This window comes from Fulmarus glacialis, unplaced genomic scaffold (genome assembly GCF_000690835.1).
Source record: "Fulmarus glacialis isolate BGI_N327 unplaced genomic scaffold, ASM69083v1 scaffold22579, whole genome shotgun sequence".
Classification (NCBI taxonomy): Eukaryota; Metazoa; Chordata; class Aves; order Procellariiformes; family Procellariidae; genus Fulmarus; species Fulmarus glacialis.
The window spans coordinates 8087-26390 of record NW_009232911.1 but is presented as its reverse complement, the minus strand read 5'-3'; the positions used below and the strand labels follow the sequence as shown (position 1 = coordinate 26390).

General features: G+C 36.1%; 1 protein-coding gene across 1 annotated transcript; it reads right to left on the bottom strand.

Annotated features, from left to right (window-relative positions):
- Window positions 1-720: 720 nt before the first annotated feature.
- On the bottom strand, window positions 721-18267 carry SSX2IP (synovial sarcoma, X breakpoint 2 interacting protein). The gene is made up of 13 exons (XM_009585138.1): window positions 18225-18267; window positions 17265-17431; window positions 16823-17023; window positions 14873-14983; window positions 13499-13634; window positions 11770-11845; window positions 11521-11692; window positions 8057-8207; window positions 6212-6348; window positions 5603-5776; window positions 3177-3288; window positions 1002-1122; window positions 721-802 (listed from the first exon to the last, which is right to left on the bottom strand). Exons 1-13 carry the CDS (start codon window positions 18265-18267, stop codon window positions 721-723), a joined length of 1683 nt encoding a protein of 560 aa, XP_009583433.1.
- Between the last annotated feature and the right edge of the window lie 37 nt (window positions 18268-18304).

Below are 18304 nucleotides of genomic sequence, written 5' to 3'. Positions count from 1 at the left end.
TAAACTGAGTATCACTATAAAACAATTTAAAATGCCATGTAAAATATTATGTATGCATGTGTTGCATTTCATGGTTTCTCAGCATAATCACTTTGTCTATTTACAAATATATAAAGATTTTGCACTTTAAGTCATCTGAAATATCAAAGAGGTATTTTCAAATCACACAATAAATATAGAACCTGTTTTGTTAAAAATCTACAGTATACTGTACATTCAAGTTGAGGCAAAAGAATTTTCAATGCCAGTTACACTTGAGACATAAATGAATGTTTCCAGTAATTAAACAATTTCTAAAAGTGCTATCTCTGCCTGTGATGAAAGATAACATTAGGATCCAATATTTCGTTACAGTCAAAGTTTCAGACCATTGCTTCATTCACAGAATCAGAGCTTGTTACTAGAAAAATATCAAAGCTTTTATATATTTTTAAATTATCTTCTTTCAAGAGTTGCAAGAAAGAGGCAAAAAATGGTCTAAAAAATAAAAGCCATGTGAAAGCACAAACACACACGCGCCACAATTCAGATCACCACATAATCCTCTAGAATAATGACCAAACACTCAGCATTCTGTTTCACTTTAGAATGATAAGTTTATGAACAAATCTCTAACAAAAAACCCAGCAGGCAACCCTAGGAAGTCTAAGGCAGTTCTTCTATGTGCAAGTTTCTACATAGCAGAGTGCCAACTCCAGAGTCTTCCCATGACTTTGTGCATTACTCAGTTTCTTCTTTGTCACTTTCCACCCACTGATTTGGCTTGCTATCTCCAGCAGGTTTTTTTGATGCAGCACTGGAACTGGGGAAAAGAGAATGTTACAATGCAAATAAATTATGCTTTGGATAGAAACACAATACTGTCTTTATGATTCTATGTTTCATATGTTTTGCTATATATCAATCATTAGGCTTTCTGTAAGTTATCACAACTTAGTTTCTGTGCTCTCTGTAGAGTTTAGCACTATAAAAATTACCATCTGCAATGTCATTTCAGTTACCTGTTACGTGTAATATACTGAGATGTCTGGCAAGGTTCTGCTGAAACAGGACCACTCAACTTACAGTGAGGTTTTCTTTGCTGAGATGCAGATTTCACTAACCGATTGTCTTGGTCAGAACCTAAGAGATATACATATCATCAGTTAAACAATGCCACCAAAAACATTTGAAGGACTTGCTTCTTTACGTCTTCTGCTTTAGGAAAAAAAAAGCCACACCAAACATCTTACGGCATGTCTATAATAATAAATCTTATTGTTATATATCTGGGATAAAATTTTATTACTACACTTAATACTATTGAATGAAGTTATGTTAAAATTAGGATTCTAAATTTGAAAATGAAGCATTTACACACACAACCACCACTGCAAGCAGTCATATTGAAGTCAAGTTTAAAGTCACTCAAATGTAAAGTTTCTTGCTTTACAATTGATAAAGCTTTTTTATTCCTTAAGTAAAAACTTCGCCAGCATGCATATACAGTAATTAACACCAACATGAGAACTTGCAAACTTGCCAGCGTATAGAAAAAAAAAATTAAAAGCAGTAAGTTAGATGCCTTAGCATTTATATGAACTTAACCATCACTAAAGTCAATGCAAAGACATGGCCAAAAGACATGGCAGATCAATCCCCGCTAATTCTTCCTCACATTTAGATTTCAAAGCTTTCATATGAAGTGGAAAAAAAGAAATAGAATGATTCTGTATTCTACAGTATTCCTCACAGCACTACAGAATTAAGAGCTTTTGGACAAGTGTTGTGAAAAAGGAAAATTTAACATTAAAACAACTTTAATGATAACCTGTGGAGTAATATCCCAATGGAGTATGAGTCTCTGTGTGGCAGACATTTTTGGTTTTATTACTATTATCCAGTAGCTTAAGATTAGGATATATAAGATTGAAGAATGCCATTTAGAAGAGAAAAAGAAGAGAAAATATGGCATTAAATACATCCAGAAACACTGAGTTTGGAAAGAGGCAATTACAAATCAAAAGCTTTAGTGTACAGTGAACGTTAAACAGATCTCAAGTTGCTCACAGATCACTAAATCAAGTCATTCTTCAAAAGCAACAGCCAAACAATCTCAATTTTGTTCCTAAAAATAAGAAGTTTTTCTACTGTGGAAGATCATTTCATTTCACACTTACAGCAGCGCTACAGGAATTGTACAGAGGCGAAAACAAGGAGAACCCAGAACACATGAGACAGGCTACTTTATCTAACAAGAATACAAATTCAAGCTATCTTTACTTGCCAGGTATTTCACACATTTATCTTTAAATGCTGCCACAACAAGAATCTATTTAACAGAGATTGTTGTTACTTTTTCCTCCCCCATTCCTTTTTTTGTCCCACCCCACCCCCTCACTCCTTAGAAAGTATTGAAGACTCACTGGTGAAGACCAAAACACTGCACATGCATATTCAGGCATGAGGGGATGGGAAATAAACTTACCAACTTGAAAGAAAAAAAAATTGGAGAAGAAAGGAAGTAAAAAATACTTCCAATAAAAACAATATGCCAAACTATATGTCATATAGCCGTGCTTCCATTATCTTTTCTGACAAAGTTATTCCTTTATGAAGATTTGAATCTTAAAATTTAATTGTTTATTGCTCAAATTTATTTTCGTTACCGTTATGCTCTTTTCACTATTACTTTTTCCACAGGATTCTTTTCTTGCTAAATAGGTATGTGTACACATGTTTAATATTACCTTGTCTCAAACAATTAATGCTGCTGTCTCCACATTATGATGCTCTTGTTTCCAAAACTTATTTCTAATCTATACAGATCTCTATAGGTCATGATTTCTTCAACTACCTTAGCAATTAATATGCTCATATTTAATTTAATTTATTAATTCTAAAAGTTCCCTGTTCTTAACAGCTGTGCTGTCAGGTACTTGACATTCACCAGATTGCTTCACAAACATAAATTCATTACATAAGTAATTATCAAGGAGGGAGTTATCATGATTCCCTTTTAAAAAGGAGATTTTGAACCATCAGTTACCCTGACAGGTAGAGGCATATGGATACATGGTAAAATTTGTCTTGCAAAGTTTTGGGTTTTTTAATAGTTTTGTTCATATTTGCATCTTTTAGTTGAAAGAGGGAAAAAGAAACACATTACAAGAACATAATTTGAACCAAATACTTGCTTCCTAAGAAGGCACTTGGAGTTGTCACATTTTCAGAGCGCTTGTAATCAGTAGACATACTTAAGAACTGTTGCTTCAGCCACGCTCCTCTATCTTCTTCAAATGCCTTTCTCTAGGAAAAGAAATGACAGTTCACACTTACGACAGGAACAAGCTTAGTCCACATTAAATTGACGCTATTCTACTTATGAAAGAAGAAGTTGTAACATGCCCATGTAATTAAGGAGAGCCAGCAGTTTAACACAGAATTAGAGTCATGTGAGGAAGCTTTTGAATCCAACAAGGATTAGCTGAGGAAGTATTTATTTACAAGCCAAACCCCATGGTTTGTTTCACAGAGGTCTGACTAATCCGTTCATTTTACTGTTCCCCTCTCCAGTGACACAATCTCGTACCACTGCCTCCTATGTTCCCCTTCCCCCTCAGTGTTGCACTACCTCTCAGAGGGAGTCCCCATTTCTGGGCAGCTGCCAATAAGGATTACTGCTTAAACCTCAACCCTGAGCCTTCTCTTAAACAGATAAAAATGACATTGAAAATAGCACTGATTACTTCTGTCCAAAACTGGGGCAGAAAGAAAGGGGTTGTTTCATTTTCCAATCACTCTGAGCACAAAAAACGAAAATAATGGCTAAAGGACAACCTCCAAAAGATGCAATGGCTGTGGAATCAAGCAACAAGCTATTTCATCTCCAAAAACCATAAGTGAAACAGGACGTCCCCATTATATAAAATTATTTCTACTATGGCAGTAGAAAATAGGGCAAGCAGAACTCCAATGCAAACTTTCACAAACACCTACAAAGCTTACAGCCTTGCTTCTCTTTTCATACTTGAGCATTTTAACAAGCAGAAGCATGGGTAGTTACGCTTATGCTGCAATGTAGTCCTAAACATTTCTGGACAAACAATTACAATTTATTATCACTCAAGGACTTTTAAAGCTGAATTCAAGGTCCAACATGAAATTCACGAACCCTCATAGAATTTCCCCTCTTATCAAAATGCAAATAAAATTAAATGAAAGAGTTGAAGAATACATATCTATATGTAGTGGTCTGAGTCAGTATTTGTCACCATGTGAAGAACTGTTGTGCCATTCTCTCAAGTAAAATCTAAATATTTTAAAGAACATAAAATACTTATGTTCTTTACAATAAATTTTACAGCATAAGAACAAAAAAAAAGCTGTTTTGAGTCAGACAAGTTGTCCATCTAGCTCAGTATTCTGTCTCCAACAACGGCCACAAAAGATTCTATTGATGAGATCACATGACACTGGCCACTTTCTGCAGTGCATTCTCTCAGAGGTTCCCAGCCTCAAAAGTCATTTGATTAGAGATGTTGGAAGGCACCCCCTTGTCCCGCCCTTTTAGTACCCATTTGTGGATGTGTTGTTCATGAGTTAGGCAACTGCTTTTTGAACCTGCTGGTATTGATTGCCTTCACAAACTCCTCTGGCAGCAAAACCCAGAAGTCAACTACTTGATATATAAAAACGTACCTTTTCTGGATACATTTTAGACTTAATTTCAAGCAGTTTCTAGGAGCTCCCTCTAGTCCTAATCTTGAGAGATTTGGTGAACAACAGTACTGCTTTCATCTGACCAACTGAATCCAGAGTTTCATAAATTTTAATCACATCCCACTCCAACTTTCTCCTCTGCATGTCAAAGCAAGCAGTTCTGTAAGCAATAAATCTAAAGCCCGTTTCTTTTTTCCTTCAATGGCTTTTTTTCCTGTCATATCTGTACCATCATAGTTTCATGACCACATTTTTCCCTGCTAAACTTGTAAGCCCCTTCATGTTCTTGGCCCTAACTACTAGCTAGACCAAAGGGGACACATGCAAGAGCTCATTTAGAGACACATCTACCCCAACTGCCTTCCAGTATGTGTGCTTACTGGCCAGCTTAACTACAAGAAGAGAACAGATTATGACCCTACTAAGGCAAAAGCAGCAATTACTTTGCTTTTCTGCAATAGTCACTGGTTTTCACAGAAGTTTAGGAATCTAGTACCTTTAAGAATTCAACCCTGCAGCCAAATCTGACTGAAATTTGCATAGGCCTTGCTTTCGTAGGAAACCAAACTTAAGCAGCATCTAATAAAGGATTTAGTGAATAAGTGGACTGATTTTTGGAAGTACTTAGATATTTCAAAAGCTGAAACAAAAATGGGTCATTCAAGTTGCAGCAACTGTATTTTCCAACACACACAAAAAACCTGGTTTTTTGAAATGCCAACAGAATAATCTCCTACAACAACCAAAGATATGTTTTATACTGTATGGGAATGATGTTTTTAGCAAACAGATATTGTTGGATGGCTGCACTTTAGTGTGTGTAACAGTAAAACTACTTAACAATCGTAACGCATCTTCCATAGGAGCTCCCTTTTCTAATACCTTTCCACTTTTCTAATACCTCAAGTCCTAATCTAATAGCAGCTTCTGTAAAACTTCTTCGTTCCTTCTCAAAATTCTTTTTTTGTTCTCGAAATAGTCTCCATTCTTCCTGAAGACGCTCTCTTTCTTCCAACAAATAGCAATCCTGTAGTAACAGAGTGGTGTCATCGTCACATGGAGACATAAGCTGCTGCTGCAGATATAAAGCAACAAAAGACAAAAATTAATTTGGGAGTGACAGTTAAGAGGTGCAGTATTTTCACAGGTTCAGTTTTATCAGAAAAATGGTTGAAGTTTAATATGGAAACAATGTAATAAGTATCAAGTTGGTGGCTGGGGGGGCAGTTTCAGATGGCAAGCAAAATGTCCCTGTTCAGGTGGCTGACCTCATCAGCCTTCCTGACCTTTGTTTATCCCCCAAAATTAATCCTATCAGAATTACAAGCTCATTAAATTACTAACCAACCCACTAGCATACCTATATTTGGACCAACCATTAAGATATTTCATTTTAAAAGCATTATCAAAGAATGGAGAAAGGCTCAGAAGTGAGAAAAGTGGCACATCATTGAAAAACAAAAAAGCTTAGATTCAGTTGAGAAAAATAAGAAAAATTAAAGCTTACTACCTGTAAGAGCTGTTGTTGAGTTTTGATCATTTCTTTACATTGCTGAATCTCCAACTCTAGCTTTTCAGTTTCCAGCTCATGGTCTTCTCTTGAAATGACATCTTTTTCATTCAAGGCTTCTGAATGTACTCGTGACACTAAGGGGGGAAAAAAGCTACTTAAAAACAAAACAAAGAAATCCCTCACATCAGGGATTCATAGCAATAGCTAAAGGTTTTAGACTATATTTCTTTCATCCTGAAAGACAGATATACAGGGTATTCAAAAGCACTTCTATCAGAGACAAGAGATCCAGAATTGGTGCTACATAGGTAATTAGGCACAAAATCCAGTTCAGAAAAAAATGGCAGTGAAAACATAGCTGTTTCACATTCCCCAAGGTAAACCAAGCATCTGCACTGCAGTAAGTGTCACACAAAAAAACCCACTTGTTTCAGCAGTTATTTAAAAGAAAAATCAAGACAACTTAAGACTTCTTTTCACTGACATGCTGTTAGCCTATTCTTCTGAGCCCATTTTTGAAGGGCTTGCGTGTTCATAAAAATATGACAGTAACTATATTTATCACAGATATAAAAAGAAAGCCTTTTACTTTGAGTCCTGTGAAGGAGAAACAGAGCTAACAAACATTGTGTGCATATTTTCATCCCAGTAAGGGAATGAATTAGAGAGGAATAAAATGTATTTTCTATAATTACATATTGCTTTATTTGATTTCATGCATAGCTATCACAGTGATTGTAGTGAGCTAGGTTTTGATTCCCTGATGCCAGGAACATTAATTGAATCCTAAAGGACTAGACTATGGTCATCTCTAAATCCAAAAAACAAAAAAGTGACTCCAAGAAAACAGCAAATACTTGAAACATTTTTTCTGACGCTTACAACTATTTTTCAGCTAGTTACACCAAATCAAGTATTACTCAGAACAAGTCTTCCTAAAATCCTTTCTATGGTACAGACATATCTCTTAGACCGTTTGCTCTTTTCTTTGCAATTGCATGCATGACTTTCTCAGTCTTATTCTTGACTGCAAACATCCCTGTGGTAGCAGCAGCATGTGCTTGCATGGGAAAATAATACTAGGAAAGAATTTTATATATTTTTAGCCATCTTTTAATGCTGTTTAACAGCTGGAAATGAGGAGAGTCCAGCACCATACCATCAGGCAGTTTGCTTTAGAATGCCACAAGAAGCCTCAGAGGTATGGATGTGGCAAGCCTGGACTCTTGAGAAGGATTTACATATTTTGCATCCAATTACTTCAAATTGTTACATCTGCATTACTTGAACATCTCAAAAAGGTGGGGAAAGGCAACAAACATTACTACAGGACGGGTACTTTCAAAAGAAAAATAATTACTTCAGAAAGTTGCTGTTTACTGTGTCAAACTATAATCGTGCCCTTTCTCAAGATAACAGGCTTGGTATGCAATTGCTTCCCTAACTACCTACAATTAAATTAAAACTTACACAGAAAAATGCCAATCACAAGCTCTTTCAGAAAGTCTGCCAGATCACAATTCCTTCCATTTTAGCTTCCTTTTAGCTTAGACAGTAAAGTAAATCCTAAGAGCATGATACCAAATGGAATTATCATAGAATCATAGAATCATAAAGGTTGGAAAAGACCTCTAAGATCATCAAGTCCAACCGTTAACCCAACACCACCATGCCCACTAAACCATGTCCTTAAGCGCCTCATCTACACGTCTTTTAAATACTTCCAGGGATGGTGACTCCACCACTTCCCTGGGCAGCCTGTTCCAAGGCCTGACCACTCTTTCAGTAATGCTACTCTATCAGTAGCATTTTATACGTACATGTAATACAGTTAAACATCACCTTGGTTATCCAGCTTTTCAACATGATTTTTCAACATTCTCCATTGTTTTCTAATGCTGTTGGTAAGCTGCTCTCGCACAGTTTCACAAGACAGTTCCCATATATTCTCTTTATTTAACTCCCCAATATCTTCCTCCAGGTCTGACAGCACCTGTAGAAGCAGAAAGAAGCTGCAAATCACTCCACCACTCCAAATATGTGTATTTGTTTATTTAAATATGTATATGGATTTAATTTACTGAAGAGCAGGAAAACCCTTATATACAGGAAAGATTTTTCCATACAGGGAAATTTGACTGTCAGGGAGTTCAGTTCCCTGACAGCATAATGCTGAAGAGAAAAGTGACCTGGCAGTCCTCAGAATCCCACCACAGAGAGAGCCTATCAGCTAGCAAAATTCACTTACACACATCTTCAAGTTAGAGAAGTTCAGATTGCTGAGTTCTGCTGTCAAAACTTAAGCGGTAGCTATGCAGCATGAACAGGATTTAAGACAAAGATTTTCTCCTGTTAGAGAATTAAGTAATTTGTCCCTGCCTTATTTTTCTCCATGGTAAGACAAACCCACAACACGCTGAAGGTAGAGTGGAACTAGCACCTCCCTCTCCCACTTCCATTTTACACTATTGTTCAAGCATCAAACCTGAATGCTATCTCGAAGAGCTAAGACATAAAAGGCTAAATGGTCGTGAGAAGACTAGCCCAGGACAAATTAGTAGATTTGAACTGAAAAGCTATAGCCGTTTGAATACCTGGCATGAATACTCCACTCTTCTCAAGCAACTAAACCATTCTACAAGTAGATAGGAAAAATGGGATGGGAAGTACAAAACCAAGAAGTTCAAAGGCATCAAAGTAATTCATTTACATATGCAGTCAGCACTTTCTTTCAAACCTGGATCACAGGAGATCTTAAGGAGCAAAACAATAGCTATAAGAAAAAAAAAAAGGAAACCAGGGTTTTGGTTTGGGAGGGTTTTTTTGGTTTTGGGGTTTTTTTTTTGGTTGATTGGTTTAAGAGTCTTATGTCACTTCATAAAGAAATACCTTATTCCTTTACTTATATTTATATATGCTAACACAATGAAAGCCCAGTTTGAAGTAGGCCTCTGGATAGTACTGTGATAATATGACCATCTGGCTGGTTTCATGGCTGTTATTTTGTGATGGGAAGCAAAATGATAAATGATGCGACTACATCACTAGCTGCCATACTCCAAGGTATATGTTTCCTTCTAAAAATCAATATGAATTAGCATTTCTAAGTAGAAATGCAATATTTGGCAGTTTTTTTACTCTGCAAGGGATTCAGTAAGAGTTCAGATTTCATACCAAAATGTTAAGAGAGTCACAAACAAGCATTAACTATCAGATGCAATGTTTTAAATAGAAATTTATTTTCAGACATTCACAAAGCAAACTAGTACTTCTAAACAAAAAACTAATCAATGTAAAATACACATTGTGAGATAAATTATATATTTAAGACTTAGTCTATTTCTGCAAAACCATAGTTTTTGGCAACACTCTTCCTGTTTATATTAATTTGACAAATGTAAAAAAACTAAGCAGTGTCCCTATCATGACAAAAACTATCCCCAATTCCCAAGTGGCATGAAATTAAAGAAAGCATAAAATAGATTAAATGGAAAAAAAAAACCAAACAACAAAACACCACAGAGCAAAACAACAAAAAACGCCCCAACAAACCAAAACCCCCACACCACCCTACAACCCTGCTGAAATAACTCCACTTGAGACTTGCATCTAGTAAATACTTCTATTATTATTCTACTACTAGAAATTACTATTGTCTAGTAAGTAGTTGTTCTGCTTAATTTGGTTAATTAGTACTATTACAAGAGAACTAATCAGAAGTTTCAGCGCAGGCTTTTAATATTTTCTTAGTAGTCTATTAATGCTACAACAGTTAACAAATACTTGTCTTATCACCCAAGAATGGTGAATTTCAGAGCACTAAGTCCCAGTTTTTCCTCAAGTTTCTTTCAATGCGCAAGTTCATAAAGACCCCATTCCCACAGCTGGACTTTCACCCGTGTACTCAAGTTTGTGCCAAATGCTCCTGGCCTCACTGGAATCCTAAAAGCAGAAGGACCATTTACAGAACTGGCACCCGATTATGCTTTATACTATAAATTATACTCAACACCCACTACTGAAGATCAACTTCTTGTTGCTGAGCTACAGTAATAATTAGATCTACTGATTTCCTACATGATGAAATTTTAAGGTAAAAGGTTAACACACTGCACATTACTGACTACTTCATTAAATACACATGGGAGTCATTCTGTGTGGTATAGGGGGCAAGACATCCAGTGAAGTTAGAAAGAGTTTATTCACATCTTACAAAGAAGTGGCCAGAGAAAGTCTAGTGGTCTTCTATACAGCGCACTCCGGGGCCGGACAAATGCACCTGAGGCGGCTCAGAAATAGAGGAAGTAGTACAGCAACTTGAGCAGGACAGGGGACCTTCTGAAATGGCAAGTACTAGATTCCACAGAAACAGTACACTCTGGAAGGCTCCATCTACACGTTCTTATGTACCAGCATGTACTATTTACTGTAATAGGAAATACTTCATACATTGTTCTGTAGAGTATCCATATTCTCTTAATATCCTATTACTAGTACACCATCAATCTTGAATCCTAGAATCTAGCCTTTATGCATATTTTCTGCATTTCAACTCTTTCTTATACCTGGGGATATTCTTTCTCTTATTGCTAAGAGAAAGCTCAGTTAACCTTCGAGATTATTCCCTACTGCACTCTGACATCAAAACAGAACTACAACTTCTAGTAAGGAATCAGCAAAAGGAATAAACGAACTCTGATAAATGATGATTGTGCAGTGTGCTCTTCCATAAAAACGAAACATCCTCTGTAAACAAAGAGATACTTAAAACCTGGAAACAAACAAAAAACCCACAAACCATTTTACTTGGAAATCAAACATTTTCCTTGAACGTACCGGCAGCTCTGTAAAAGGAATTAACAGCTACTCAAATGCATGTACTATAGGAGCGCACCCTAATTACATTTCCTCCATCCCCATGGATTCTATGGGAAGCCTGGTTTCTTCATGTGAGCACCTTGAAAGCTTGCATCAACATCTTAGTATGGAAGGCAGACAAAACCCAAAATGCATCATTATATAGAATTACATACAGGTAGCTACTGCATTTAAAATTAATTCAAAGTATACTTTCAAGCTTTCCATTGACTGACTGGGAAGAATACACTGGGTATTGTTGACAGACAGTAGAACATTTAAACACAGATGGATTTCAAGCACAACACAGGATGTGCAATCCACTTGCAAGTCTCACAAGAAGTTTAGGTTTGGGTTTCCCCCCGCCCCTCCACCCTCCAAATGATCAAATTACTCCTGCACTGTACCAAACTACCACGCAGATTTAATTTTAACTGAAGAATACTTACTGGCCCATCTTCAGACCTTTCTTTAGGTTTCTGTTTCTGTGGTGGGAGAAGTGAAATAATCTCTTTCTTCATTTGCTGAAGAACTTTTTTCAGCTCAGCATTTTCCACTAAAAGCTGGTTTTGGCGTTGTTCATAATCACTTAACAGAACTTTGTACATTTCTTCTTCATTTCTGGAAGAAGAAATCTTACAGTAACAACATAACAGCCATAACATATGTTTCAATTAATGTTGTTCTAAGACAACTACCTGGCTTCTGTCTTATCAGTCCTCCATGCACCTCTCTTCCCATCAGCTCTACCAACATAATTTAGAACTTCCATAGCTACAAATGAAAAGGATATTTCAAAGTGTGAAAAAACATGCAAATATATAAATATTCAGATGACATTGCATTTACCTATTTGCATTTACATGTAGTTATTGACAAGAGACCACATTACCCAAATATCCCCCTCAATCTTCAGACCCATATGAAACCACATTGCCCTGCTTAAAGTAAGAATAACATAGTCAAGGAAATATGATAATTTTTGCGTTTGGAAACTCAGAGGGATGTATTCTTATCCTGTCTTATCTTGTTTATGTATTTCTTAATGACACCTTCATCCCTATTTCAACCTTTATATCAATGGTGTATCAACTCTAACCTTCTCTTCTGGCAATAATACCAGTTTTATCACCAGTTTAGAGTAAGCAACTTCCTGATGTTTCACAAGGTGTTCCTCAAAACAAAGAAACTTCTCTGTCCAGGTTTGAAGAAAAAGAAAAAAACCAATGCAAAACACACACCAACAACAAAAACCCAAAACCAACACATCACTACAGATTAGTGGCCCAAGCTCAATTCTAGTTAGCTATCAGCAAACAGTAACTAGATTTAAAACCCTGTTATTTTGACCTCAGTGATACTTGAGCTAGTACTAGCCAACTGGAGTCAAGAACGTGGCACAAGTAAGTTTTGCTGGGCTCAGGGTGAAGCTTCTAGAGATTACTGAGCTGATACCTAAAGACTTTCTGCAGCTAGAATAGGTGTTCCTGCTACAGAGTCCTAACCTGGTTTGGCTTACCCACAAGCACTTTTAGAAAACTAAATCAGCAGAAAACCAACTTGGCAACAACATGAATAGTTTTCTTCTGGTTTAGTGAACTAAACCAGCTTACTGAAATACAACAAGCACTACAGTTGGCAAACAGCCAAGTGTTTTGGGGGTGGCAGGAGGGATAAGAGAGGAAGAGCAGGACTTCTCTTCCACTGGAGATAAATGATGTAATTACTCTAAGGCCAAATATATGAACCAGAAGATGCAGATTTTTTTTTCAGTTACATAACACTGATACCTGTTTTCAGCAACACACCACAAAAAACTATACTCATGCTAATAGCATTGATGAATGTCTTGAACACAATTTTTGGGCAGCACAACATGTGAGTAGTCATATGCTAAAGGAGATTTCTTTTCTCCTCATTTCACATAGCACTAGATGCTATGTCTATCTTGTGTTCCTCTCTAAAACATCTCATTGCTTGTCATTAACACAAGTAGACCGTAGTATCTCAAGGGGAAAAAAGCTCATGCAGTGTTCCTCCCAATTGTAACTCGTGGGCATAATAAAGCATTTATGACACTTCCTAAAGTCTTGTGATGGTAGCAGTAGCAAGAAAGTAGATGAGAGACAGCTCTAGCTTAGGAATTGATTCCAAATAATTCTCCCTAGTAAAAAAAACTCATTTTGTAAAGATGTCCATTCGGTTTGTGCTTGGTAAACAATCTTATGGAACACAATATAAAAGTTTTAGCCTTACACAATCAGCTGACGTGAAATATTACATCTTTCATGTAACCTTCTAACATCTAAATAAAAATGTACAAGAGGTGGGCCATATTGACTTTAAAGATACCCAGAACCAAATTTAAGCATTTTTAACATACAGAATATGCTATTTTGCTGTAGTAAAATTCACAGAGCTACTTACCTATCTTTTTGTCCTTTTTGTTCATGACTAATTGATGTAAGCGTTCCTTTAATTTGTTATACTCTCTCTCCTTCCTCTTCATATCATGATTGTACTGTGTAGCTCTGCTTGAAATTATGTTCTGTAACTTCTGTACCTAAAAGCAACCCCACAATAAACTGTTTCTTCCATTAAAGTATAAACACATAAATTTATTCAGAAAACCAAAACACATGAAGCAAAATGACACTTCTGTTAAACTGTATTTCTGGTGAAAGGAAGCGACAAAAGGAATCAGGAGAACTCTCCCAACCCATGGATTCTGACCTCAGACTTATGTCAGGGGATTTAGTTTCTTTTCTGCAGAAACCAACATCATAAGCAACATATTATAATACTACAGTTCCTCTGAAGTACAACTGAAGTCATGTTCTGGCAATTCACATAATGTTCTTTAACCCCTTTATTGAACAGAGCAGAGAAAGACATATTTTTGGTTTCAGTAATTAGTGTTCAGGATCTAGTTTTACTTTAACTCTAAAGTATGCTTGTTAGGTTTACACTAAAAGAAAAACTACTCGTCTTTTGGGCAGCAGGATGCTGGAAGACAGACTATTCTATTTGGTCTAAAAGAACATTAAAATATATCATAAAGCACATTCCTGGCCTGTACAATCAATACCTGCAGGTTTTTTTTTTTAAACATCAGTTTTAACCTTACAAACACACAGCACATTCAATACTTTAAGCTGGAACTTTAGGATGTTCACTATATACAGATACTACTGTGATTGCTGACTGTATGAATATGTTTATGAACACAGAGAACACTCACAGAAACTTAGAAGCCATGTAAAGTACAGGGCAGGGGAAGGAGCACACTGGAAACAAATCCCAAACTAAGCAGTGTCTTGGATTTCAAAGTGTTTTCTGATCTTGGTTCTTCCAAGACTCCCAAGTTTCACGAGACTGTGCTTTTAGGCTGGGTCTCCCCCCACCTCCCTTTTTGGTCTTTTGTTCTCCTCTACAATATAACCAAAAAAAGAAAGAAAAGCTCCTATACACAAACATTTGAGGAAGTGACTGAATCCTCTTGCCCCCTCCTACTTCTTGATATTTTTAAACGTCCTAATATACAGCTATGCTCAAAAGTACAGAAAGCCTCAGAAAACTGTACATGTGCATTTCTGCAGTACTCTCTACTATTGTTAGAACTCGGACCTATCCCTTAGAGAACCTATTTATCCATATGTAACATGCCAATTCCACTTTGGTGAAAGACAACATTTACCAACAAAAAAAGCATTCAAAGTGAACAATTACAAGTCTCCTTGCAAAAAAACATATTATTGAATATCTATGTAATGACTTGTGTTAATGTACAAGACAACTCACTTCATCCTTTTCGTTTTTAAGTAACTGGTGCAAATTTCTGTTCTTGCTTTGCAGTTGTCTGTCTCTTTCCTGAAGTCCAACAATTTCCCTTTTAGATAATTCCAACTGTTCCTAGGAAAAGTGTTGATAGTTCAGTATCAATAAGACTTAATAGCAAAGGATTTAAAAAAAAAAAACAAAACAGAAACACCAAAAAAAACCCAAATAAACAAAAAACCCCAACAAACCACACAAACCAAACTGCCAAACCACCTCACTTGAGGTAAGTTTGCCTATATATTTGATCTCTGATGTTTTGGGGATGATCTTGTGTTCTCAATGACAAGTTAGTTCTATTTTCTGGAGCAAGAGGTATGATCCTCCAGTACAAGAAACACTCCTGCTCACAAGAAACAAAAATTTGGCTTGGTATTTAGCAAATGTTATCTTACACAGTTATTACTTTTTCATTAAGTCAGGTTTCTGTAAGCATATCTATACTGTGGGAGTGAGGCCGATACTAAGCAACCTGTACGGTCTAATTGGAATGCTTCTGTTAAATAATCAAGGGAACAATTAACACATATGCAGACTGTGACCATAGCAAAGTAAATGGGACATTTCATATATACAGAGTAAGGCTAGACAGATGATCTCATTATAACAGATTATGCAAAACTAGCATTTTAGAAATCTTTTTCCACAAATAAGAGACACAAACAAACCTGCAATTGCCAACTTAAATGACAGAGCCAAACACTACACACAAGCTCTTTTTCTTCATACGTGTAGTGAGCTACAAGTGTGTAGAGATATTTAAGCAACAAGAACTTCTAAGCAAACCACATCGGAATATAGGTAACACAACAGTGGAAGTTCAAGAGGATCGCTGCATAGTATCTGAAAGAGTTTACATGAGAAACCTCACAAGCTGACAGCTAAATTAAATGCCCTGGGATTGAAGTAGTACTAACAAGTTTTTCACCCCTCACCTTAAAGCCATTTGTCTAAGGAAAGTAACTGGAGTGTTCTGGAACCTAACATTATATAGTATTTCTATAAAAATGAGAGCAGTTACACATGATTTTTTAATGTCATATCAAAATGCTTCTACATGGATGACCAATCTCAGCAGAAGCACTACTATGAATTTGAGAATCTACAGATGTATTTGTCAAGGAGATAGTCCTGGCCAGCCCAAGTGAAAAGCAAGCCTAAAAGGCCCTGAATCATGCACTGAAATCTTTTTTTTCCAATTTTATTTTCTTGAGAGAGTCAAGGGAAAGACAACACTCTAATATGACTGCACATACAAGTGCCCATGAAGTAGCATAGGCTGTGAACTTCCAATATATCAGCTGCTCCACAGTGATCGGCTTTGTGCATGTATTTATCCAGTGGTAAAACGAAGCTTAGTAACTTCAGTTTTGACAACAGCTTCTGAGCAGTTCTTACAAAGAGACTTTATAGTCAGCTATTCAAGGGATCCAACAACAACAAAAAAACCAGAAAAAACTACAGATATGGAGAAAGACTGATAATAACCCTGTGACACACACTAGAAATGCTACCTACGCTTTTACTGTTTATAATTATATTGGGAATTTATCTTTTAGAGCTGGGCATATCCTTTTAAGTGATACTGAATTATATGAACTGAAGCGTTTAACATTTTCACCCACAGCATGCATTAACACTTCCAATCTGAACAGTCTTCCCTCTTCCTTGACTAAAGAGGCCATAATTCTAAATAAGTTTTCTAAATAAGTTTTCAGCTCCCTTATTAATTCATATTTCATTAAGGAATTTTCAACTGGAAAAAGACTTCAAAAAATCCAAAATGCACATAAAAATACAATTGCAGATTAGTACTGGGGACAAAAAACAAAAAAAGCACTCACTGTTAAGAATGTACAGTATCTTTTAAACATAAGTGCTGCATAATATTGGTGGAATTATCTTGTTTTCTACCTTTAATTTAGCATAGCAGTTCTGTAAGTGATCCATATCACTACCCAGTTTCAGATGCTGCATTTCTACTTCTTCCTGAGCTCGAAGGTTCTTGTGCTGCAGTACAAGCAATTCATTCATGCAATTTATGATAGATATTAAATTTAATTCTTTTCCTTTGGACTCCGCATAAATAGAAGGAAAGCCCAATGTTGTCAATTCCTGGTAAAAGACAAGGCGGGGGGGGGAATAAATAACGATCAATGTCTCACAATTATCCAAAAGAGGGAAACAGTATTGGGTAAAATCCTATATGAAGGGGGGAAAAAAAAAAATCCTATCCCACCAACTTTGGCTTCTGAGCATTGAGAAAGAAGCCTTCTTAATCCAGTGAATCTTTACTACCATAATTGATTTAATGTCACCTTCACACAACCTCCAATAAACAAGAAGATTAGCTTACCCTATTGAGATAGGATATACTCTGTTCAATATTCTCTTCTGTGCAGAAGGCACTGAAAAAGCTGTGCATGCTTTTGGATGAAGGCAGTGGCAAGCGTAGCACTTGTGAGTTCATGTTTGGGGGAGATATCTTTTTTTCTGAGGTATATTGAAAAATATTTTTGCTGTCTAAAAGTTAAAAACATTAAGAAACAAGTCAGGGCTAATAGTTTACGACGCATCACATTACCAAAAAAAAAAAAAAAAAATCAAACCCCTAACTGCTCAAATTATTTTTTACAGAAATTTACAATTCTAGAGCTTAGAATTTAATCTAGAATGACATCTATTAAACAATTCACAATAAAAAAAAGGATAAGCTTCCACTGAAGATTTAAAAACTCAGTAACATTTTTAGGTATTGTAACTTTCAAATTTTACTTATCTGCCCAGAAAAAACTGCCCAAACTTTCTTTCTAATTGGCTTACTACAACACAATTTTTTTTAAATTTTTTTTCTACACAGGTGCAGAAGTTGTGCATTTAGTGAGAATTCTTACAGAATATATGATATTCTTATTCATATTAAGTGTATGCTGTAATTTACTCTTCCACTAGATAGAAGTAGGCAAGAAAATATTTACTCCTTTAATAAATTTGTAATCAATTTATGAGGCAAAAGAATATAGAACAAGTAAAGAAACCTCTGAAAATGCAAGATATACTGAAAGGTGTGGTTAAAAAAAAAGTGTGACTGAAAAGTCTTAAAACCTTTATATATATGTGAAAGGACAGTATTTTACAGTAGCATTTCTGTAAGGACTCAATCCAAAACAAAGCACTGTACGTACTACATATTATTTAACATTCTGCTTAACTAGTCAATGTGTCATGCACAAAACTCCAATCTCTCTCTCTTTAGCAGCTATAACATCACTGGTAAAGTTAGCAAATCCACTAAATCAAAATATTACCAGTTTACCTGATGACAGCACTGGCACAGTAACAGTATTCCAATCTCCCATAGCAACAAAGACAGGCAGGGTACCTGAGCAACCCGTT

What these genes read in the sequence shown, in the direction of transcription:
- SSX2IP (XM_009585138.1), bottom strand. Translation starts at nt 18,267, where the DNA reads ATGGGAGATTGGAATACTGTTACTGTGCCAGTGCTGTCATCAG. An exon ending in AAAGGTCTGAAGATGGGCCA is followed by an intron (nt 8,208 to 11,520) that starts GTAAGTATTCTT and finishes CTGCTTCTACAG; the next exon opens with GTGCTGTCAGACCTGGAGGA. An exon ending in TGAAAAGCTGGATAACCAAG is followed by an intron (nt 6,349 to 8,056) that starts GTGATGTTTAAC and finishes TTCCCCCCTTAG; the next exon opens with TGTCACGAGTACATTCAGAA.